This window comes from Python bivittatus, unplaced genomic scaffold, assembly GCF_059951505.1.
Source record: "Python bivittatus isolate LINGU-HERP-01145 unplaced genomic scaffold, Pbiv_v1 ctg000980_np1212, whole genome shotgun sequence".
NCBI classification, from domain to species: Eukaryota; Metazoa; Chordata; class Lepidosauria; order Squamata; family Pythonidae; genus Python; species Python bivittatus.
Window position 1 is genome coordinate 44,919,720 of NW_028277125.1, and position 23,600 is coordinate 44,943,319.

At 40.2% G+C, this 23,600-nt stretch overlaps 1 protein-coding gene across 1 annotated transcript; it reads left to right on the forward strand.

Annotated features, from left to right (window-relative positions):
- Nucleotides 1-1,006: 1,006 nt before the first annotated feature.
- Nucleotides 1,007-19,031, forward strand: FGF8 (fibroblast growth factor 8). Its single transcript, XM_007425946.1, has 5 exons — nucleotides 1,007-1,038; nucleotides 1,206-1,242; nucleotides 3,309-3,489; nucleotides 13,130-13,236; nucleotides 18,744-19,031. Exons 1-5 carry the CDS (start codon nucleotides 1,007-1,009, stop codon nucleotides 19,029-19,031), a joined length of 645 nt encoding a protein of 214 aa, XP_007426008.1.
- The last annotated feature ends 4,569 nt before the right edge of the window (nucleotides 19,032-23,600 follow it).

Sequence of the window (23,600 nt, forward strand, 5' to 3'; positions counted from 1 at the left end):
ACCTTTCCGCTGAAGGGAGGCCCGAGGTTTACCCAACCTGCGCACAGTACCTTCAGCGGGAAATCGCGGCAGCTTCTACGCATACTTGAAACGGCCTTCACCCTCAAACTTGTTCGCGTGCCTGTACGCCGCGGCTGCCAGTGTTACACCGGTAGGCAGAGAAAGGTATGGGACCCCAAAACGTGTCCGTAGCCTCTTTCTGCACCAAGGCAATAACTGGCATACCCCAGAAACACGCGAGGCGTTTGCAAGCGGCCTCCCGTTCGCACGCTCTTCCCGGCCGAGCCGCGAGGGTGAATGAAGGAGGGAGAAGGCCAGAGTCTCTCGAAGGCAGCGCATCTTCGCCAGCGGGATGCTTTCAAGCGCCGCTGGCGGGTCCCGTCGAGGGGTGGATGATGGGGGACGGTCTGTGGGGGTGGGGGGGAGGGGGCGCGGGTCTACGGCCATCCCCGGACAGATGAGAAGGGGCTGGCACATTGGCGAGCAGCACACAAGAGGAGGGACCAGGGCCGGCCGGTGCGTACTGCCCCTCGGGCGCTCCCAGAGAGGAGCGCACACCCACCCGGCCGAGCGCCTGCCTCCCGTTCCGAGCTCCGCAGCCGCCAGCCTCGAAGCGCCGAGCTCTCCTGCTCCTGGCGCGGAGCTGTCAGCGCAGCCTGCCCTCTCCGCTTGGCCCCGGAGCCTTCTGACAGCCAGCGCCGCTGCCTCAGGCGCGCCGGGCGAAGCTCCGGGGGATTCTCTGCCGCTCGGCTGCGGGACGCCCTCAGGGGATGGGCCGGGAGCGCCGAAGGAGCCCCTCGCCCTGACGAGGAGGTCGAGCCGCCCGGCGGGCAGAGCGCCGCCTCGGGAAGGGAAAAGGACGCGCGCGGAGAGCAGCCGAGAGCCTCCCCGCTCCGCAGCCCCGCCGGTAACACAAGCCACCGGGGGGCGGTGGGAAAAGCCGGAGCCCCCAGCGCCTGCTTCTGCGCCGAGAGCCAATCAAGTCGCCGTGTAAAAATCGCTCAGGATGAATCTCTTCTCTTCCATATTCAGCTATTTGTAAGTATTAAGGCTGGCTGTTTGCTGACTGATTTGGATTTCCCTTCCCCTCCCCGAAAAACAGTCTCCTCGATTTTCCATCTTTATTTCTGCTCCATTTCAATGGCAAAAGTCATCTCACCATCTACTTTGTTTTCCCCCCCACCCCCCCTTTTCCATTATTCTAGGCTACTGCACTTGTTTGCTTTCTGCTTGCAGGCACAGGTAAGGAATCGTTTTAATCCTTTCTAAATACTGTAGCTGCGATGCTTTTATTCTGATAGAGCCAAGCCTTTTTCTCTTTCCTCGCTTTTTTAAAAAAGTGATGCAGTAAAAGGAACCCTGATGATTAAGTGAGCAACCAAATGAAGGGAGTAAAGCATAAAATGCAAAATGTGAAAGCGTACATTGGGTTAAAGTAAGAGTAGATGTACGCTGAACCCCCAAATTGTACAGTGTTGAAGAATCCCCGGTAGGAAATTGGTGATGATTCATTTAAAACTTAGTGAACTGTTTCTCCAACCAATTTCCAGGATTAAATAGGAAGCACATTTCTTCCATTATTATGTTTTTTAAAAAATTTATACTTAAGAGGTATAAATTAATAATAGAAAAGACCTGAGTAATACTCTTGCTTCCTAGAAATTTGAAACCTCATTAACATATGGAACAACACAGTCTGATACTGTGGAATTTATAACCCTTTTGGTGCAGTATTGATTGCAAATCCAGAGAGTTAAAGCCAAATGCTTGCAGAAACATTCCCCTGCAAGAAAAAGAGAACAGGTGTAGGATTCTGAATTAAATTTGCAATGATTCCCTAATTCTATAAAGTTGAGTAATCAAACTGAATTCAGTGGGACTGAATGCAAAAGGGTGTATACTTACAGTGTTGTAAGATTTGGGGATATGAGATAGAAATCAGAGAGGTTTATGGTTAGCCACATGGTCTACTCATTAGAGCAGGCAAGGCAATCTAGAGATGTTATGGAAAGAAATGCCTATAGGAAACCCATATTGGGTATCTCTGTGTACACACGCAGGCACATACAACACACACAAAGGAAGAGAGATAAATTATCAAGGGAAGACTTTTATAAACTCTATCTTTCAGGAAGGGGTTGCTTCCCTGTTTCTTTGGAACAACTTTAGTAGCTGATATGGGGCTGAGGAGGGGTGGGGTGGGGGGCGGAAAGGCAGTGAGGAAAGAGGCTTTTTTCATGCACTACCACCCCATGAAGTTGAAAGGAACAAATCTCCTCAACATTTGCTCAGAATACATCTTTATAAATGTCAGGGGCAAACTCAAACCCTTCAGACTTAAAAGAGGAATTGGAGACATATTGCGGGTGGAAGAAGAGCAACGCAAGAGAGGAGAGAAACAGACGTGGGCTGGGGCAAAGCCACTGCAGGTTTGCAGTTGGAACTCAAATCATTCTCTCTATCGCTGAACCTACGGCTAACAGGCTCACGATAACTTTGAATGTGGGTGGGTGGGAGGGAAACCCACGGCATGTCTCTCTGTATGGAAGGGCTCGTAAATATTAGCAAGGAAGACCTTTCTGAACTGCCTTGGCTGCTGACACAACCGATCCCTGTTTAAGGGGATAAAATATAGCTCCCCCCATCCCCACCCCCATCCACTGGTCACTCTGGTCCAGGGTACAGAGCTGCTCTGAGCCCTGCAGGACAAAACCCTCAGACGGACCAGTTGAAATAGCTGGAAAGCCAATATCAAAGCAGTAGAAACAAGTCCAGGGATTGAAAGCCTTGAGATGATTTCCAGGCAAGCAGGATGCACTGTATTCTGCATGGTTGTATTTAAGCCACTCCAGGATTTATAGCGTCTTGCATGATGTGGTTATGAATGATGGGACACATTCGTTTTTATTTCTGTTTGCCCTGCTGAGTCTTCCTTGATTTTAAATGTCACAAACAGGATTGAGATTATGCCTGAAACAAGGCCACCACATTTGCAACCTAGTTTAAATCTGCATAAGTCTGGAGTCATCTCTTTGAAACCAAAGGCAAGCCATATTGGTATTCGATTCCAGTCCAGACTCATCTTTATTTCCTCTCTTGCATGCTTGTTTTCCAATGATAAACTCCTGGGCAGCACACAATGTTTCAGTCACTGCTAGAATGCCGGGCGTTACTATATCAACCCATAAGACCCTTCACTCTGCCCTGCTTGGTGCCCTCTCCAAGTACACCAGGAGCACGCCAAGATAGCCTTTCTCAGAGGAGTAGAGATTATAATGGTGCGTTGTATATTTTTTAATTTCCTAAAGGTAACTGTTCAGTCCCCACCTAATTTTACACAGCATGTGAGGGAGCAGAGCCTGGTGACCGACCAACTAAGCCGGAGACTCGTCCGGACCTATCAGCTGTACAGTCGGACCAGTGGGAAGCACGTTCAAATCCTGGACAACAAGAAAATCAATGCCATGGCGGAGGATGGAGATGCTCATGGTAAGTCTGTATGTGTGGGCAGCAGCACTGGCGGGGGGGGGGGGGAGGACATGCATGCAGCCCAGTAATTGATGATTTCCGTCCCCTTTGTTTGCCAGAAATCATTACAAGCATTTGGAATGCAGAGAGCTTGTGACGGAAGAACGTGGGGATCAATATTTGCAATAACAGTATAACGCTTTCCCTTTGAGGATTGAGCCAGAGCTTCTGTGGAGAAGAGTGGGCTTGATTTTACACCCGATCACTGACCACTGAAATGGTGGGAAGAGTTGCAAATTTTAAGAAATATGACCATGGGGCTGTGGGAGAATAGGTGCCTTTTTGCAGTATAGCTCCAGCCTAACATTGCAACGGAAATAAGGAAACTGGAAGATGTCCCCATTCTGTGATACTAGCCCCCAACTTTCTAGAATCACAGGCAGGTCTTGCCTTCAACTCAGGAAGGCTGTGCTGGGAAAATAAGCCTTTAGGATGCACGAAACATCTTTCCCAAAAAGAAAACTGTGTGAGAATATAGGATTGGTTTTAAAGTTTTAAGTGATACTTAGCTTTACAAATGGTCAGTTATATTCAGACAGATCATCAGAAATATACAACAAACCATACGCCTGTGTTCTGCTTTCTAACTTTTCTTATACTTATGAAACACTGTATAATGTTAAGTGAGATGATCCACAACTGCATTGCTTTCAATCTGTGGTCAGTAATGTAGATCCCAGTGCTGAATCTCTATATTTTTGTATTGTGATTACAATTATTGACCTCTCACATTAGCCACAATTTTCCTTTCTCATGTCAAAGCATTATCTGAGAATCATGCAGGTTTGCCTACATTTAGGCTGGCTGTAGATGTCATTAAAATCTTTAGCAGGCAGTGATAGTGAGGGCAGAGTTTGCATGTGTATCCAGGTATGCCTCTTAGCTTTTCAAGAAAACTTCCCAGCCATAACTGGAAATATATAGTTTGATTCTAAGTAAAGGAAAACTGAGTGCATCCCTTCCTTAAATATCATATAATTCTCTAAAAAGTTATTTAACATTTAAATAACAGCATTAAGACAGACTGGAATGAATGACTTGCAAAAGAAAATATTTCTATTAAAAATGGTTAAGCATTTGAAGCATAAGAAGCAAACTCAGCAGTGATCTAAAAAGAAAGAGAACACAAGCAGTTTTTCAGATGTAAGGTTTTAGGAGAGTTGCAAGTCTGTAAATGTTAAAATAGAGGTTCAGGATTGTTCTATATGAATCTCTGGAGAGACCCCCATGTCTGGAAGAGCTATTAAAACTCTTCTTACTTTCACCTTTTTAAACATTTCCTGAATACTTTCTCCTCTTCGCAGTCCAGTTAGGGGATCAAGTGTGCCTCGCTGCATTTTTTCTGCATTTACGTAGCCGCTTTCCCTTCAAAGTTTGAGCATGAAACATAATTTTACTGGGATAAATCTGTCACTGAAGGGAAAGAATAGAGTTAGAAATGTTAAGCTTTCACCCCATCACCAACAAAATCAACTTTTCACACCCTTCACACCTTATATTAAACATACCTCAAATTGTTTTGTTTTGCTTTTTAGTTATTGTTTGGCTTTTCTTTCTTTCTTTCTTTCTTTCTTTCTTTCTTTCTTTCTTTCTTTCTTTCTTTCTTTCTTTCTTTCTTTCTTTCTTTCTTTCTTGTGATTTATTTCCACCAATGGCCATTTTCTCTGCTGTGACATTTTAACGGCTGACTTAATGTCAGGTCCATTTTTCTTGGTTATCTGTCTTGATTGTCAATATCTGACTCAGTTTTCTAATTAGGAGTGAAGCCCATGGATCTTAAAGCTTGGTCTACTTCTGTCTCTGCAATCTGACTTTGAATCACTATATCATTATGAGAGGAAGTAGTTTTAGAAGTGAATGATAATTGTTGCATTTATTTCAGGTTGTGTCTCTTAGGGGACTTTGCATCTTCAGAGGGGCTACCTATATAATTTTTATTATTATTTTAGGGTTGGGATGGGCATTCTGATGGTTTGCTTTCTTGCAGGCAGGTTATCTTTAGCTCTTTGGAATTTTCTGCTCTGCTTTCAATCTGTATCTCTTTGCCAAAGCAGAGTTTCAAACCAGTTGCGTTTGTCAGGCAAGCAGCAATTCAGTGTTGGAGGGTTTGTCCCTAAAGAGGCTCGTGTGGTAAAGCTGACCAACAGGCAATAAATCAGAAAAAGGCCTTTGAAAAGGTAGAAGAGAAAAAAGCATGTGGTTTTTCTGCCTGTGTTTGGAGCTGCTTTTCTATGCCTTTCCACCAGTCAGCAGAGGAAGAGCATGAAAACTGATGCTCTTTAAATGTTAACTGCTCTCTTGATCGACCTCCCTTACTTGTGTCCCCCAAAGACAGATAAATAAGGGAACCTTGTCTATGCAGCTCAATGAAAAGGAGTCAGGGGTCCAATTGTCCTTGGGCAAGGAGGAGGTTACAGATGTTAATATTTTATAGGCAAAAGAAGCAATAAAGTTAAATGGCTTATAATAGGTTGGAAAAAGAAGTGATGTGATGCTGGAATTTAGCATTTTTCAACCTGGGGATTATGGTTGGTGAAGTCCAAAGCTAGTTTGGAAAAGGCTACAGTATTGTAATCCATATACAGCTCAACATGCACCCAGGGAAAAGAACCGGTCTTACGCAGTTTCAAGTAGCAAGAGTTGAGAGAGAGAGAGAGAGATGTGAGGGTGAGGGTGATGACATCAGGTTAGATGGCTTCAAAAAGGGATTCATCAGGTTTATGGAAAAATTGGCTATCCATCTCAGTGGTTGAATTGGTGCCATGCAGAAAATGCCCTGAATGTTTCTACTAGTAGCATCTTCTACCATTTCCAGTAAGAATTTAGTTCAAAAAATATAGTTTCTTTTGAAAGAAGTTCTCAAGGATCTGGAGAATGAAGTAGAAAAACAGAAGACTCTTCTAAAGGAAAAGAAAGCTGCTGAGAAATTTCAAGGTAGCTGTTTCTGCATTATTATTAAATATTACATTATTGGGCAGAGTATTCTCTAAATACCATGGTACAAGAATGGGATGCTATTGTACTCATGTCTTACCACTATGGGAAATGGGGTTCTGTCCTAGACAGACTTTTGATCAGACCCAGCAGTAATTGTGCTATGTTTTTATTAGAATAAAAATAGAATAATGTGTCTTCATTATGGAACAGACTATATTTCTGCAGGAAAGCATGTGGATCTCTTGGATAGGGAAAGCTAACATCAGGACCATAGGTTGGTTGGAACCCTAAAGGGATTCCCTACTTGGCCAGTTTTGTGCTTCCTCCTGGTGGTGGGGAAGGCTATTAAAGAGTTTAATAGTGGTATTTGGAAGATTTTGGAGGGGAGTCATTGATGGAGGAAACAGGTAATCTTCTCTTTTCTGTTCTTTTAACCCTATTGAAAAACTGCTCCCTGCACAAAGTAATTAGATCTTATAGTAGCCGCCATCATTCCATGGATGGTGTCCTCATCCAAAAAAGAGACCATTCCTATATTAAAAGCATTTTCACACTGGTGACTTGTAGCATCTTCTAACATCACCCAGCCACCTCATTATCTCTCTTCTGGCCCCACAATAGTTGGATGACTCTAGAAGATGTAGCAAGTTCCTAGTGGGGATCTGGAGAAAGTTCAGTCCGGCCCACAAACTTTGCTTTATAAAAGACGTGGTCTATTTTGTCACTGGAATCACAGTTTCACTTTGGCTGTTGAGAGTCACAGGGTATGGTTATTATGACGATGCATTGATTGTACCAGGGAAGAAGAGAATTCTTCTCATTTTGGAGAGTCTGTATTTTTAAAATATTTTTAAAATAAAACAATATCTCCTCAAGGTGGACTTGATACACCAATTACTTTACTTGGACTGTTATTTGGCAGTTCTGAGATGATTTTTTTTTTTTTTAATACCAATACTTTAATGGCCAAGTATAAAACATACACAAGGAATTTATCTTCGGTGATAACAGCAAAATCAACGGTGCGTTTGGATAAGAGCAAAAAAAAGATCACATGGTATTCAGCAAAGCAATGGCACGAGGGAAAAAACTATTCTGATGTCTGGATGTTTTAACATAAGGAGCTCTATGGCGCCGTCCTGAAGGAAGAAGTTGGAACAGATTGTACCCAGGATGAGAAGAGTCTGCAGATATCCTCTCTGCCCTCCTTTTGACCCTCACAGTATATAGTTCTTCTACAGAAGGCAGATGGATTGCAATGATCCTTTCTGCAGACTTAACTATTCGTTGGAGTCTGAGTCTGTCCTGTCTGGTTGCAGAACCAAACCAGACAGTTATAGAGGAGCAGATAACAGACTCAATGATTCCCCTATAAAACTGCACCAAGAGCTCCTGGGATAATTTAAACTTCCTAAGTTGCCGCAGGAAAAACATCCTTTGCTGTGCCTTTTTAATAATGGCTGTAATGTTATACGTCCATTTCAGGTCTTGGGAAAGTATAGAGCCCAGGAACCTGAAGGACTCTACCACTGATACTAGACTGTTAAGTATAGTAAGGGGAGGAATAGGAGAAGGATTCTTCCTAAAGTCCACAATCATCTCCACGGTCTTAAGTGTATTCAGTTTTAGGTTATTACTACCACACCACAAGACCAGCTGTTGAACCTCCCGTCTATATGCTGACTCATTTCCATTTTGAATTAAACCAATGACAGTTGTATCACCTGCATATTTCAAAATTTTAACAGAAGAGTCCTTTGAAATGCAGTCATTGGTATAAAGGGAAAAAAGCAGTGGAGAAAGCACACATCCCTGAGGGGCACCAGTACTGATTAACCGAGTACTGGAAATAATTTTGCCTAACCTCACATGTTGTTTTCTGCCTGTTAGAAAACTAATAATATTGGCATTGGAACTGGGGCAGGGGGGAGGGAGGAGTCCAAGAGATTAAATAAAAAGGGGCTACATGTAAGTCATATGTTGTCCAACTCTGTGGCATAAAAATGGAAGGGATAGGTTTGGGATGAACTGCAGGAACCTGTGAAATAACATCCTGCCAAGTGTTATAACCAGCTTCTAGTAATAACTAGCTTCCATTGGTTCAGGACATTCCTGAACTTATTGTAGCAGGTGTAAGAGCCTTGGCTTAATGATGGCAGTATCTTGGCTTCCATTAATTTATTTCTTTAGCCTAGTAGAGGGCCAGGTTCTGGACAAGTCACATTGCAGGCCTTATATGCTGACTTTGGAGCAATTGATGGAGTATATAACAAATAAACAAGTTCTTGCATTGCAAGCTGAATAAGGTGAATAAAACCCAAGACTTGATAAAGATTTTGAGTGTTCCTAAGTACAGAAGTTGTAGAGATTGTTTCAGTATTGATATTGTAGCCTGGGCACTAAAATGTTGATAATTCTATGTAATTTCTCCCTCTTTCTCCTACCTGAGAAAAGAGAAAAGGAAATGGTTCACACTTAGCTCATCACATGCTGTAGGTACAAGAAGCAGGGCAGAAATTATTTTTAAAAAGAGACTGAAGGTTCTATGCTTGCAATAAACTACAGTACCTGTAGAAATGTTTGTTGCTTGTGGAGAAGGTACATGGCTAGGCCAAGCCTGAAACAGGTTTTTAAAAAAGCCTCTCCTTAGTTATTTATCAAATGTACACTCTTGCTTGTTGCACTGGGATCTTTCCTCTGTTTGAGGCAAGCATATCACATCATCTTAGAGTTGATAGGATAATTGATGTGATAATCAAATTGATGTGGTAATTTATTGTTGCTAGGAAAAGAAGGTATCCTTCCCAATCTAGCATTCCTCAAACACTTAAGATTCCTAGAAGTTACCAATACTGGTTGTGAATTCTGGGAGCTGTAGTCCCAACACATCTAGTTGGGGGAAGGCTGAGATATTTCTCTTCTGTTAGCAGAGCAACTGTGATTGGAGAATGTGGCTATATATTATAATAGTTGGTTAAAAAAGTACAATCTCCCCCACTGTCCCCCAGGCATCACGATGGTGAGTGAGACAGTATGGCTGTGGGTGTTTCAACCCATGTTAACAAATGCAACCAAATGCGAGAGTATTGGAGAAGGCAGAGATTAATCCTCCAGGACCCACAGGTTCTTCCCAATGGCTACCAAAGCTGGACTGCAAAAATGCAGATGATGTTAACATGGCAGCTGAGAGACAGAGAATTCTTAACTTTTTTTTTTTTTTTTACCATCCAATGTTCACCTAGATTTTTGCAGTCCAGCTCTGATAACCCTATCATAGCCCTATTCTTCTCCTTATACAGAATTATGTCTGGTATTGGAAACTGATTAAAGAAATTATGGATTAAAGTGAGGGAAGTGAGGGAAAGATCATTAGCAGAGGAGAATGAATAAATCAGGGTTAAATAATTTGTGCAGTTTCTCCTATTCATGCTCTTGTGTTTGTCCCTAGTGTATATTTCTGTTCTTGTGCCACTGATGGAAATATCCTTTTATATTGAAGACATTAGCTGAATGTAGCATTTGGGGTAAAATAGTAAGCCTCTCCAAACTTTACACTGAGCCTATTCGGTTCCAGCTGTTTCTGCAAGTCCACCAGCCTTTTGCTACTCTGAATGCTTCCCTTCTTTCACAGTAGTGCCTTGACATCCAGCCTAAAAAATAAAATAAAAAAAGGGGGGGGCAGTGGATACTTTGGAAAGCACTTGGCTTATCTCCATTGCAATGCTATTCCTCTCTTTCCCTAAAATTCATTACTAGGTGAATATTGTACTGCTTTTGAAAGGGCCTTGCAGAGCTATTCTGCAAAGGCTGAAGTGCCATAAAACTGATCATCTGGTTGGCTGAGCCTGTTTGTGTTTATATTTGCCCTAGTGTGATTAGCAGAGCCTCAGTGAAGTAGGATTTGCATTGATGGGCAGAAATTCAGGATCAAAGGTGATGCACAAAAGCTGTTTCACTGCAGCAACATTCAAGGTCCTTTTAGAGAGGGGATAGGTAACTTCATGCTCTCCAGATATTTGGATTGCAATTTTCTTCAGCTCTAGCTATCAAGGCTATTGGCAAGGGACAGTAGGAAATATCTTGAGGACACTAGGCTGCATATCCACTTTAGATTCTTATTTATGAATATGGCAAGGTCCAGATGCCACAATCTGCATACAGCAAGAAGGTATAATACTTGTGTGAGTCATTCTATGACATCTGGGAACTGAACACATTAGACACAGTTGGTTTCAAATTCTGGATTTTAGAGCTAGGGTCAGAGTACTATAAACTATTATAACAAGTTCAAATACTTGCTTAAGATAGTCTTAGCTGTTAATAGACATTCAAGATATAGACTTACAGAGACTAAATACTGAAACTCTTGTTCAGTACCTTTGTTCCTGATTATATGATTGTAGCTCTGGGGTACATCCTTTTGGTTCCTCATGTATCTCCACTTCTGCTTTAAATATGAACATGACGTACTCTGGCTTAAGCAAAACTGGTTTGTCACAAAAATGTGAAACAGCACCTCCTGTGGACTCATCCCAAACCTTACTTGCCTGCTTCTATTAAAAATTATTTCAAAAGGATTTTGAATCACAATGGCTAGGAATACAAATTTTGTAGGAACTATGAATATAGGAAAGGACTTGAGCTGCAAAGTAGAACTTTTTATATTCATACTAAAAACAGGCCCTTGATAGAATGGGGTGGGGGAGAGCAAGAGAAAGGATCAAATATGGATCACAGAAGAAGAGCTGTTTTACCTATATACAAGATACAATGAACTCCAGTCACTGGTGCAAATACTGTAGGTTTTAAAGTCTCTGAATTTGCCCTTCTTCAGCAAAGGGTCTTATTTGCAATGGCTCAAGTATTATCAGAAAAAAAAAGAAGTCTGGGGTCCAGTTTAGGGATATATCATCATTTTAAGGTCAGAAATGGCAATGTCCAGTTCTTCATAGGAATTTTGGGCACCCTAAACAGAAGTTTCACATGGAATCCTTTAATTCTTTCAGGCACAATGTTAGCACAGAGTTGGATTGGTGAGATAGTTCTTGGAGGACAGCTTGCTCCAGATCTTTGGGGTTCATGCAAAAGCAAGAAGAAGGGGACAAGCTATTGATCTGTAATTTTCATAGCAGCTCCATAAGTCAATCAATGCCCATTTAAAAACTGAGACTAAATCAATATGCCCTCTCAACTCTCACAAAGATGAAATGCATTAAAGGGTTAGCTTTACTCTTTGCAAAATCAGCATCCATGCAAGGAGAGAAGAAGGCAGAGAAGGGTCTTAAACTGTCTTCTGGTTCTTCATGGCCTACACAGAATAGAGATGTAATGAAGACAAGATAATAAGCAAGAAATTCCAAATTCCCTCATTGTTGCACAGACCATAGTGCTATCTGTAGAAGATACCATTATTTTTGTATTTATTGCTGACCTAGATTTTGTATTAACTTCTGATTTTCTTGTCTCCCCATGTTGTGTGCCATAGGGCTTTCACCATTTGCCCCTGATCATGGCATAAGCATGTGCTGCCAATATTTTCTTTTTCTTTTTTGTGTTCCCATGACATTGCCTTCATCTCGTCTCCAGACTATGAGACAGAAAGGTGTAAGGTCTTCTTAGATGTACCAGTATTAATGTAGTATTTTCTCTTTATTTCAACGCTGTCCAAGGTCAGTATCAGGGTGTATAAAATCTATAAGGTTGTGTTACTATTACCTTGGAAGATAGTCAGATGACTGCAGTGACCTGAAACAGAGAGTCGATGCAGGATAGGGATCAGCTATGGGGACAGCCAATTTCATGCTGGTCTAGTTTTCTGCCAATTCAAAGATGGGTAGATAGTATTTCAATTCAGCAGTGATGAAAGGCTGTCCATCATATACACAGATTCCTCCTCCCCACCTGCTGCCTCCCCTGGTTAGTTAAATACTAAGAGTTCTTAGTTTAAGAAGAAAGAGCATCCAGATATAGGAGATTTAGAATAGTCACATTTTGGGCTTTCTTTATTCTAACTCTTGGATTAAAGACTGCTGTTATAATATTAAAATGAATTTTTTTTCTGTTGCTGGATAAATAGAACAAGGACCAATGCAAAGAATAAACTTGTGACACCTTAAAAATTAACCAAGTTATTATCACATAAGCTCTTCATGGATAAAAACTTCCCCAATTGTTCAGTGCCAAGTTGGAAAAAAAAACCATATTGGTGCTATTCATGCCATTCTTCTATTGACTCCAATTAACACCCATATCAGCGGGGAAAAAGTAATATACAATACGGTTCTTGGTTACTTGTAAAATATATTCCTTTTTGCCTTTGCTTCCAGCGGAGACTCTTAAATGTGATTTGGTGGGGATGGAGTTTTAGCATGCAAGTTGCTCTGTGCATTAAAAAATAAATTTAGGGGACTTTGCATCCATAGTCCAGAGTTCTGTTCCTCATGACAAGAACAGCACAGCCCTGGATTCTTCTTGGCTCTATTGTCATTGTACAGAATACCCAATAACATGCCCTGTCACTACTTTTCATTGTTCTGCATGCCTTGCTACAACAGAAAAGAGTCATTCTGCTTGACAATTTTTTTTCCCTCTGGGACTTCTATGTGATGTTGATCTTGTAACGTAACTTCTTCTGTTGACTTCTTTGTTGCCTTATTCTTTCCAGCTAAACTCATTGTGGAGACTGATACTTTTGGGAGCAGAGTAAGAATCAAGGGAGCGGAGACAGGCTTCTATATTTGCATGAACAAGAAAGGAAAACTGATTGGCAAGGTAAGAAGACAGACAAGCAAAGTTTCTGGAAGGTTTTAAGAATGTGGGTAAAGTGGCTTTTGATGCAGCAGTGGACAATAGCCTTGTGAGAGCAGGAGGGCATGTAACTGAAGCTATAAGTTTGCTCATTTGCATACTTTCATTTGTTTGGGAAACGTTCATGCAACATGCGTCTCCTTAACCTCAAGAATCTAGTGCTTCTAGACACAGTTAAAGCACTTAGTTTAAACCCACTTTTAGAAGGCGGAGAAGAGAGAAAATGGATTTAAATTAGTAATAGGTGACTTTTTTGAATCCAGGGGAATATTTGGAATGATGAAAACATGTAGTGGATTTCCTAACTAAATAGTTATATGGGGATAGAAACTTTACTATTTACAAAATGTTGCCATGGCAGATGTGACCAATCACAAAACACTTATTTGCTAGCAAGGAAAATATAATCCCAATAATTGTTTAGTATTTTGTTCTCCCCCATGCTTCTCTTTACTGTGTCATTGATTTCACTGGTCAAAAACAATCAAGAAAAAGTTACATCAGCCTCAGATGCAGTGTAAAATATGAGTGGATGGGAGGATTCAAATAAACATTTTACCTCTAAATTCAGGTTTTTTAAAAAAAGTCCTTATTTATCAAACCAAAGGAAAACATAGGATAGACATGACAAACATCCAACTCCTTTGACTTGATGTCTAGTTAGTTATTACTCTTCATGTCACCGTCACAGAAAGTCTACTTCTACTTCGGTCCACTCTTGCACATCTTCCTTCCCTCTATTATTGGTGTATAGATATTTGAATCTTATTGCACAATAAGATCTATCACAAGCATGATACTTTAGATTTTTTTTTTAAAACCACAGATCATTCATTTTAAAAGATCAACTATTTTAACCTTAAGTCTGCACAGGCTTGCTGGAGAGTATGGGTATTCATATTCTAGAAAGGCTTGTGGCTTTGAGCCCTGTAGGAACCCAAGTGAAATATCACTGGACTTTGTGGAACATATTTTTGAGACCACATATTTAGGGCTCTACTTTTTTCCTTCCCATAACAAGAAGGAGGGAGATTTTTTTTATTAGGGTACATACAAGTACCCTGATGAATTTTAAGTGAAAACATTGAAGGGGTGTGTTTCTGCTGATTTTTATATAAATTGGCCATGAGATTATAAAACTTAAGGGCCTTTTGCAAGAAGACCTTGAAAACTGTGGCTTATCTTTTGCTAAGAAAAGAAAATCATGCTGGCCTTTATAAAAATAGTGATTTGCAGAGTGTAGTAATACGTTAGCCTTACAGCCCCTTTATCCACTCTGGAAGCTATTATATTTCAAGCTATCTTAAATCACAGTATTATGAAGCATGTGAGTTTTTAAATTTTCCCCTTTTTATATATTTATTTGAAGTATTTGCATGCTGTCTACTCAATTAATGCTTTATGGAAATATAATTAAAGCAAAAGTACTTTTTAAGACAGAACTTAAAATGTTATTAAAACAATAAATTAAATAGTTCAAAACAATCAAAACTTTAAAATGTATACTTTTAAGAAGAGAATCTACAAAAGATGTAGACAGCAGGCTAGTTAGGGGACAGGCTGAGTGGCACACCCAGATCTTTTCTTCAAGATTCACAGCATAGGCTGCCTGAGGCAGCTAGTTCAGTCTGCTTGATGGTAGGGCCAGTTCCTTCCAATTAAACCCTGAGGAGCTAGACACAACATCGGCATCCTGATCCTTAGGGATTAAAGACAACACTGGGCATGACCAAGCAGCCACCAGAAAGCACTGAGGAAGGCCTGGGCCCCAGAGCTAGACCAAGCTACCTTACTGCCTGAAGTAGAAGGGTAAATGCAGTCTTTCCCCAGAGAACATCCGGGGAGATGAAGCCTGGCTGAGTTAGTTGGTACCTGAGGCAGAAAATCCCAGAGTCATCTCTCCTAGTGTAAAAATAAAGTAGCAATAAATTAAATAACCAAGATTTTTCTTCCTTCCCATGAAAACTATGAGAAGGTTTTCCACAGCTGAAACCAACTGCATGTACAGCCACTCTGAAGAAGGCAGCTCCAGTCCTGGAGAGATATCCTAGGAAGATTTAATATTTTCTCCTGTTCTGCTTTCCTAATTCAGATGTGTTGTGGGTGGGAGAATTCAGTCTGCTAGATTACATAAAGAAAGGATTTAAACTTCTTTCTTTGGCATTGGGGATCTGCCTGTTCCCCCTGCATTTCTCCCCACCCTGGGGACTTGTTGATCAGAGAACTCCTGTTGCACTTTCTCACCTTTTGAGCAGTTGAATAAAAAATGAAAACTCCCAATTTCCATTCTTTCTTGCATTAAGAAAGAATGAAGCAGTTTCTTTCATTTTCTCTGAATTTTTTTTAAACAAGTTCTTTCTATTCTGCTTACTGGAAAAAATGGAAATTCTGGTAAATTCTTACTCTAAAAGGAATTAAACACTATTTTCAGCACTAATTGTGGTGTATGGCAATGCTGCAAGGTAATCCCATATGAGTATGTCTCATTCACAGGCAGGGAGTGGCATAGGAAACCTACAGAGTAGAAAATTACTGTTGTAGCTTGTTAATTTTTTAAAATGGAAATGTAATCTCAAAAAGCTAACCAGGGTCAGACCTGGTTAATAGTTGGATGAGAGACTGCCATGACATACCAGGGTTTTACGATAGACTGGAAAGTTGAGAAAACATCCTAGAATGGGCAATGACAAACTATTTACATATTGTGTCAAAAAACCCTATATAGATGTGTCTGTAAGGAGTTTATTTTGACTCAGAAGTCACTGTAACTTAAAAAAAAAAATGTCTGTGTATGGAAGGGAGATTTGGAATTGACTACAGTAACAATATCATTTATTAAGAACTACAGGTGGCTTTCATTTAACTACTCCTTCAGCGACTGTTCGAACTTACAAGGGGGCTGAATAAGTGGTAGTTATGACCAGTTCTCAAAGTTTCAGCTGTCACAGTGTCCCTGCGGTCACATGATCGCGATTTGCAACTTTCCCTGCTGGCTTCCAACAAGCAAAGTCAGTGGGGAAGCTAACAGGAAGTCGTAAGTTGTGGTCACATGAAATCCTTGCTTAATGATGGCAACCAGGATTGCCAGAACTGCCATCGCTAAGTGGCACAATCATGTGGTTTTTCAATGTATGACCATGTCGCTTAATGATGGAGTATCTGGTCCCAATTAGCGTTGTTAAGTGAGGACAACCTGTAGAGATGTTTATGATGTCTGTACATTGAGCATGAAATAAGGTTGCAAGTTTTCCTTTCTCTTTTGTGCTCTGTCTCAGAGCAATTTTTGGTCCTATGTATTTCCTCAATTTTTATAAAGAACTCTGTGATGAAGATATCTGAGGCTCTTGGAACAGAACCTAGAGGTGGGTTGAAAGCTAGGCTTGAGTGACATGACATAGTTGAGGGAAATCAGGAAAAGTATTTGCTAATGAGATGCAAAAGTTGTATTATATTAGCTGATGAAAAAAGGGGCAGCTCAACACTGTAAAAGTGAAGGTTGTTGTGTATATCTTGCCACGTATATTCCTTTCTTCCCATCTCCACTGCAAAGGACATTCCCCATAGACTCCACTGCTGCTCTTTGTTGAAAGTTCCACAATGTTTCCAAGATGTAGGGAGGAGATGTAGCTCAATAGTGGTGCCTTGCATTTGCACACAGAAGATTCCAGGTTTAATCTCTAATCAACCAAGGTAAGACTTTAGCCTGAGACTGGCTAATGTTACTAGCCAGCAAAGATAGTATACAGCTAGATGGATCAAGATCTGATCTGGTATAAAGTTGCTTTCCATGTTCCTATTGAAACATTCTTACACTAGAATATAGGACCCATCCATCCATCCATCCATCCATCCATCCATCCATCCATCCATCCATGTTTCTAGGTTTCTAGATGTGTTGGTTTTTAAAGCAAAGTTTCCAGCTTTCTCCCTGCTCAAATTATGGGGTCAGACTTAAATAAGTTAGAATGGATCAGCAACAGAGGAGTGCAGAATTGATGGGGCTTCCACTGAGATGTCCACCTAGAAGCCTAAATACCTCTATCAATCAGGAATAGCATCACCACTCGGTCTATTATGAGTATGCTGTGGTATATTCTATCTTCTGAATGAATCTGCATTCTTCTAGTGGCAGTTCTTTGACTTTTAAGGGGAACATTTTATCTAAACTATATATTAATCATACACATTCTAGCTGCCTATGCTTTCTTTCTTGGCAGAAGGTTTAGTATATGTGGAGGACTAGGAATTCACAATCAAAGTGATTCCTTTTGGGCCCCCCCTGGATTTGCCAGTTGGTGTAAAGTGTTAGGGTTCGGCTTCCAAACACTCCTATAAATCTGTAATGAGTTAGGCTGCATTCAAATGAAGTGACACTAATTAGCAACACCCCAAGTCTGCCATGTTTTATAATAAGTGCTAAGGACACTTGGCACCTTCTGTGAGGTTCTGTCTTCTCTATCACTTTAGGTCTAAGTATTAAGGCAGGGAAAGATCCACTGTATCTAGACACAGCTTTATTAAATAAAACATAATGAAAGGAAATAGGTTTATGCGAACTATAATTTATGCATGTATGTATATGTAAGAGAGAGTGAAAGAACTGGGAAAAGGAGCAAAAGACAAGGTCATATCAAATGCCTCTTTCAGTTTCCCTTACTTAGGAGTTATACATTTCTGGAAATATGTGTGTTGAACAGATAGCCAAATGAAACTTATTTGTGCTACTGAATACACCCAGCATTAAAATTAATAGCTTAATTGTTCACATAGACTCTGAATTCCAATCCTAATTGTACAAAAGTAGGAGAAAAAGTTTGAAAACGTTAGGGAGTACAGATCATATAAAGTGTTGCAGGTTCAGTGGCATCCAGTTCTTAAGGCATCTAGCTGCACAGAAGATGGTCAAAGTATAGGCAGATATTATCACTACGCATAGAATTGTTGCTATTCTGATTGTACAAGGTGATTTTGGTGAGCAACAGTAAGTAAAAGGTTGTCTTTTTCTATTTAAATTGGAGCTTTGGGGAATAGTGAAAAAAAACTTGTCTTAGTTTGTATGGATAAGAGGATAGTCAAAATGTGATAAGGAACAAGCAATCATAAGACATAGCTTATGAGTAATCTCTGTATAATTCCCAAAAACTGTTAGTTACTATATCTGCCATCACTATTTACCATAGACTCTGTGAATTGTAACTGATCATAGAACTTACCAAGAAAAGATTTTTCTTCAGTCATGAAATTATGCCGTATCATGATCATTCTGGTCTTTGCTTCAGTCAAGCTGCTTGGCACAATGAAGCACTGATAGTTTGATGTTCTGGTACAAATGGAAGCAGGAGACACCTAAAATGATATATTGGAAGAGGCTTATCCTAGGTGTGGGGCTGATGCCGCCCAAGCAACCTTTAGGGCCAGCAGAGATGGGTAAAATGAAAAGTGTCAAATTATTCACTCCTTTTCACTTGCAGAGCAATGGCAAAGGCAAGGATTGTGTTTTCACTGAGATTGTGCTGGAGAACAACTACACAGCATTACAAAATGCGAAGTATGAAGGATGGTATATGGCCTTCACCCGGAAGGGACGTCCCCGCAAAGGCTCCAAGACCCGTCAGCATCAGCGTGAGGTGCACTTCATGAAGAGGCTGCCCAAAGGCCACCAAACAACAGAGCCTCACAGACGCTTCGAATTTCTTAATTATCCATTCAACCGGAGGAGTAAAAGGACTCGAAACTCCAGCCCAAAGCCATTGCCCTGACCCACCTCACCTTGTGCCACTCAGGACCACTTTCCCTTTGCTGGAGGACATTGTGCAGAGACTCAGTGAATGGACAATAACTAGAGACTTACCTATGATGATGACTACAAAGGGGGAATGGAAGAAGAGGGGGAACAAAACTTGATTTAGTTGTTTATAATTGTTTTGTGTTTTTTTAAAAAAAACAAAAAAGAGGCTCTATTTTTGTATTTCAACTTTATTGCTTTTTTAAGAAAAAGCAGTATAATGTTCCAATACTCATGGAGGGTTGCTCTTCACGTAGGAAGATTTTGAGTTCTTTGGGAGGGGGCATGCATTATGTTTTGTTAGACTGGTTTTTAATGTGGGGTAGGGATTGGTAGGAGGTAGTTGATCTAGGCATAAGCATAGAATATGCCCTCTTCAATAAATATATACACTTGGGTCCAAATTTCTACCTCAGATAAAATAAGTAACTTAAGAGGATGTAGTCCATCCCCAGTTCTTGTACACATGGTGGGTTTTTTTGGGGGGGAGGGTATGTCTTTTGCATGTGTGTGAGATGTCTCTGATATCTGCAGACGGTGGTCTTCCTTGGAGCCAAATTTGTTCAAATAAGACCTTTAGGTCCTACCCAGATGGGACATAGTCATTGTTTTCATTTTTGCTAAGAGGGAGGAGATGATGAAAACATAGTGACTGCCCTTGCCAGAGGAGATGCTAAGGGTGTTGATTTGCTTTGTTCTTTCAATGGTGATAATTTTTCCAAAGGTCTGAATTAAAAAAAACAAAAACCTGTAGATTTGTTGTATTTGTTGTCCTGTCAATAAAGTGCCATTGAGTTAAAAATGATATTTTTCCCATTACATTTCCATTTCTAAGGATATTCCATAAGACTGAATAAAATTCTCTCATATACGAGGGATCCAAGGGTGCTTTCGGTCCCTAGGCAATCAAAAGGGCAAAACAAGACTCCTTTCCAGAAGGTTGGCAACTTGGAACCCCTGGCCCAAATTCAGTCCTTGAAGGTTTTTCCTTAGTCTTGCAATTTTGCAATTTTATTCGTAGGCCAACTTCCTCAAAAATACTTTGAGGAAAATTAGCAACTGGACTGATTAGTGATTATTCTTCCTTACCATATTGTTAACACAAATCAGTTGTTCTGATTCCCTGTAGCTGCCAATTAGTATAGTCAAAATGTTTATGCCCAATTAGAAACACAAACACGCACGTACAGTATATGTAGGTGCTTGTATGTGTGTGCTTCAAATGGGGTTCAAGTGACATATTCATGTCAACTGGAGAACTATCTAGAAGTGACATTTTGCTGTTTTGATCATCTTTGCTAGTTGTCACTGAACAAACATAGCAATACTAATAATCTATTAGGGTTGTGATTATGTTCTGTTCTGTTTTTAAATGATGGATTTTAAGGCAGTAATGTAAGTTTAGACATTTTTAAATATTTCCCTTATACACTAATTTGGTTAAAACTGGGTGGTGGTGGTGGTGGTGGAATCATACATGAGAGATATTGCAAGTTCAAAGGGTTTAATTTCTCACAAAGATAAACTTTTCCTGACCAAGCAAGCATTGCAGCAAAATTAGACTTTTCCACCATGCTCATGAATTTTTCATTCATAATCTACCAAGGAACATTATTTTGCCATTTTATCTTGACTGAACTTCAAATTGATTACTATGTGGAATTCTGATGTTGCCTGCTTCCTGTCTGTGCCCTGGTTTAGTTCTTTATCTGGGCAAAACAGATCTTGATACTGTACTCAAATCTGCAGTGGTCTAGGATGACATATTGTGTCCAGAGAGGACTTCAGAAGGCTTCGCTAACTCTGAAGGATGAGACTCTGTGCCACATACTTGATTTGAAAAGTGTATTTAAATAACACCAATAGGGAAAAAAAAGTATATTAAAAAAGAGCATGAAAGCTGTGAACAACCTTGCTGTAACAGCACATCTTTCTCTTTTTGCTCCTTGAGGGCTTGAAAAAAGGTTACTGTATACAAATTGAAATATGAAATTGTTGGAAATATTTATTTAAGTGTACATTAAAATTTCTACTAGTACAAATGAGCTTGACTCTCTGGCTGTATGATTTACTGCAGGGGCAAGAATCTTCTAGGAGTAGAAGATGAGACTGAGGACAGCCAATCTGCAAACAACTTTGTTGAGGAAAGAAAATTCTGGGCTGCGAATCTTTCAGGATTGCTTCCTGACTTTGGGTCTCCAGGGATGAGGCATCACACCAGTTTGGTTGCATTTCTTGCGGACATTGTGACAATTCCATTCAGCTGGGGAGCTAATTTTAATGTTTGCTGTTCTGCCCAGACCCTTAAGAATTTTAGAAGAGTAGCAAGTATAATTGCAGGAAAATTTCAAATGCCGACTTTCAGTAATTGAGAGTGGGTTCTGTTGGCTAATGATTTAAATTAACTTCAGCAATTTAATTTTGAAATCCTTTTCTTTCAATTATTGGGAATGGTCAATCTGCTAATTCCATAAATATGTTTAAAATGATATTATTTAATAGCTTGCACTACACGAATTTAAAACTGCAATCCTGCATGTACTTACATGGACGTAAATTCTATTTAATTCAATGGGTTATTATTATTTCTATAAATATGCCTTGGATTACTCTGTTAAAGAAGCTACTTATTATTCTGATCTACGCTGTTAGATATAGCCACCATGCATAATTAACTTACAGACTTTGCTGTCAGAAGGACAGACAGCTTTGAAATGAAACTAGAAAAACATATCTGATAGCTCTATTAGCAGCATAAGTTTTTGTATATAGTAAAAAGGGATATCAGATATGGGGTGGGATGAAGGTTGAGAAAAGTTAGTGTGTGATAAGTCCCAGTAGGCTTCAAGATCCCAATAGGAAAAGTTGAGTCTCAAGGCATTGATCTGTGAGTGGCTGGAAGTCAAGCATCCTACTTCATTGAAACATAGGCTGCGGGTCTAGAAATATTAAGCACCAGGCAAATTTTGAGGCTGAGTTGAATTAAGTGAGAACATATAGTAGGTTTAACATACGCAGTTTGCAGAAAAGCACTTGAGGGCCTTTTAATACAACACTTCCTGTTCCAGTTACCTTTCAAAGGATGGTCTTCCTTTAAAACCTTGCTGTATCCACTGAAGTCAATGACAATCTCTACACCTATAGCTATTACTTGCAGCTGCATTAAAAGAAGTGATTGTACACTACCCAGTAATACTAGTGCTTCCATTAACATAACTCTCCATTTGAACCCATGGATTTTTTCTGATGATTCTTAGCATATGACCCTGATAAATGAGGTATAGCACTGTACTCCCCCCAACACCATTTATGAAGGGCAGTGAAAGGATGTTTACTGGCAACATGTATACATGTGAGAAAGAGAGAGGTACTGCTGTTTTGAAGAACATTCTGTGAGAGAATCCCAGTACATTGCCTTGTAGATAATTCTTGGGAAAAAAGAGGCTAAGATCTGAGTGTGAACCTATAAATATCCCAAAGACTGTTTGGCTCACTCTTCTCCATGTTGGTGTATTCAACACAGACATGTGGGATTCAACCCCTATAATTCCCAGCCTGCAACTATACAAAGCAGTAGAAAGGTGGGATACAGTGTAAATCAAATGAAAATCAAATGAAATAATGAATGACCAGTTGAAATCTTTTAGGAATTTTATCTCTTTGCTTTGTGTAAGGAAGAACACTATCATTATATTACAGCAAAACTGACATAATTACTATTAACAGAAGCTGATAAACTGTGGCCATTACTAAGATTCCTTTTCTGATATCCCTTTTTCTCTCCCCCTGCTTTTTTAAAATTCCCTTCAAGATGGATAATTATTTGAATGATACTAACCCTAATATACTGTATGAATTATATTCAAGTATCAAGATCAAACAAGTTGTGCAGCACTTGGAAGAAAGGGGAGAACCACCAGAATGTTATGCTGAAGCTGTAAGATTCTCATACAGCTGATATCATATACAGACATTGATAATATTCCAGGTTTCTTTGAATCCTTATAGCCCAATTTTTCTGTGAGGAATTCCTGCTGTTTTGAGGGTTCATTTCCTTTTGAGGAGAAAAGGTCTTATGCAGTTCCTTTCTTGGCATCTTGCCTTCCCTGATTACTGTACTGCCATACAGCACAAAGCAAGCGAAGATGTATACTGTAATTCCATTAATTTCTCTTGCTGTTCAATGACATGCAAGCTTCTCAGGCAGAACTTTTTGTAGGCACATTGAACATCTCATCCTCAGCTTCTTCCTAATGTCCTATTCTTTATAAAATGGAGTCATTACAGAACAAAATGGATCATGATGGAAGCTCCTGAGTTAAATCTCCAGGGTGCCCTGACTCTACAAGAACAGGCCAAGAACATTTATTTATTGCTTAGGACTCAGCTTTCAAACATCTTCCCTTTAGTCCTTGTGTCCTCCTCTTGCTCCACTGGCCCTCCCTAGTCCTTTAATTAATTCTAGTTACAAAGTGCTGCCTTTATTGTGCCATAGAGCCAACGGCTCCCCGTGGGAAAAGTCACACCTTCTGAACAGCTTCTG

Coding starts and splice junctions, on each gene's coding strand:
- FGF8 (XM_007425946.1), top strand. CDS start 1,007: ATGAATCTCTTCTCTTCCATATTCAGCTATTT. Junction 1,243..3,308: donor CTTTCTGCTTGCAGGCACAG/GTAAGGAATCGT, acceptor AATTTCCTAAAG/GTAACTGTTCAGTCCCCACC. Junction 3,490..13,129: donor GGAGGATGGAGATGCTCATG/GTAAGTCTGTAT, acceptor TATTCTTTCCAG/CTAAACTCATTGTGGAGACT.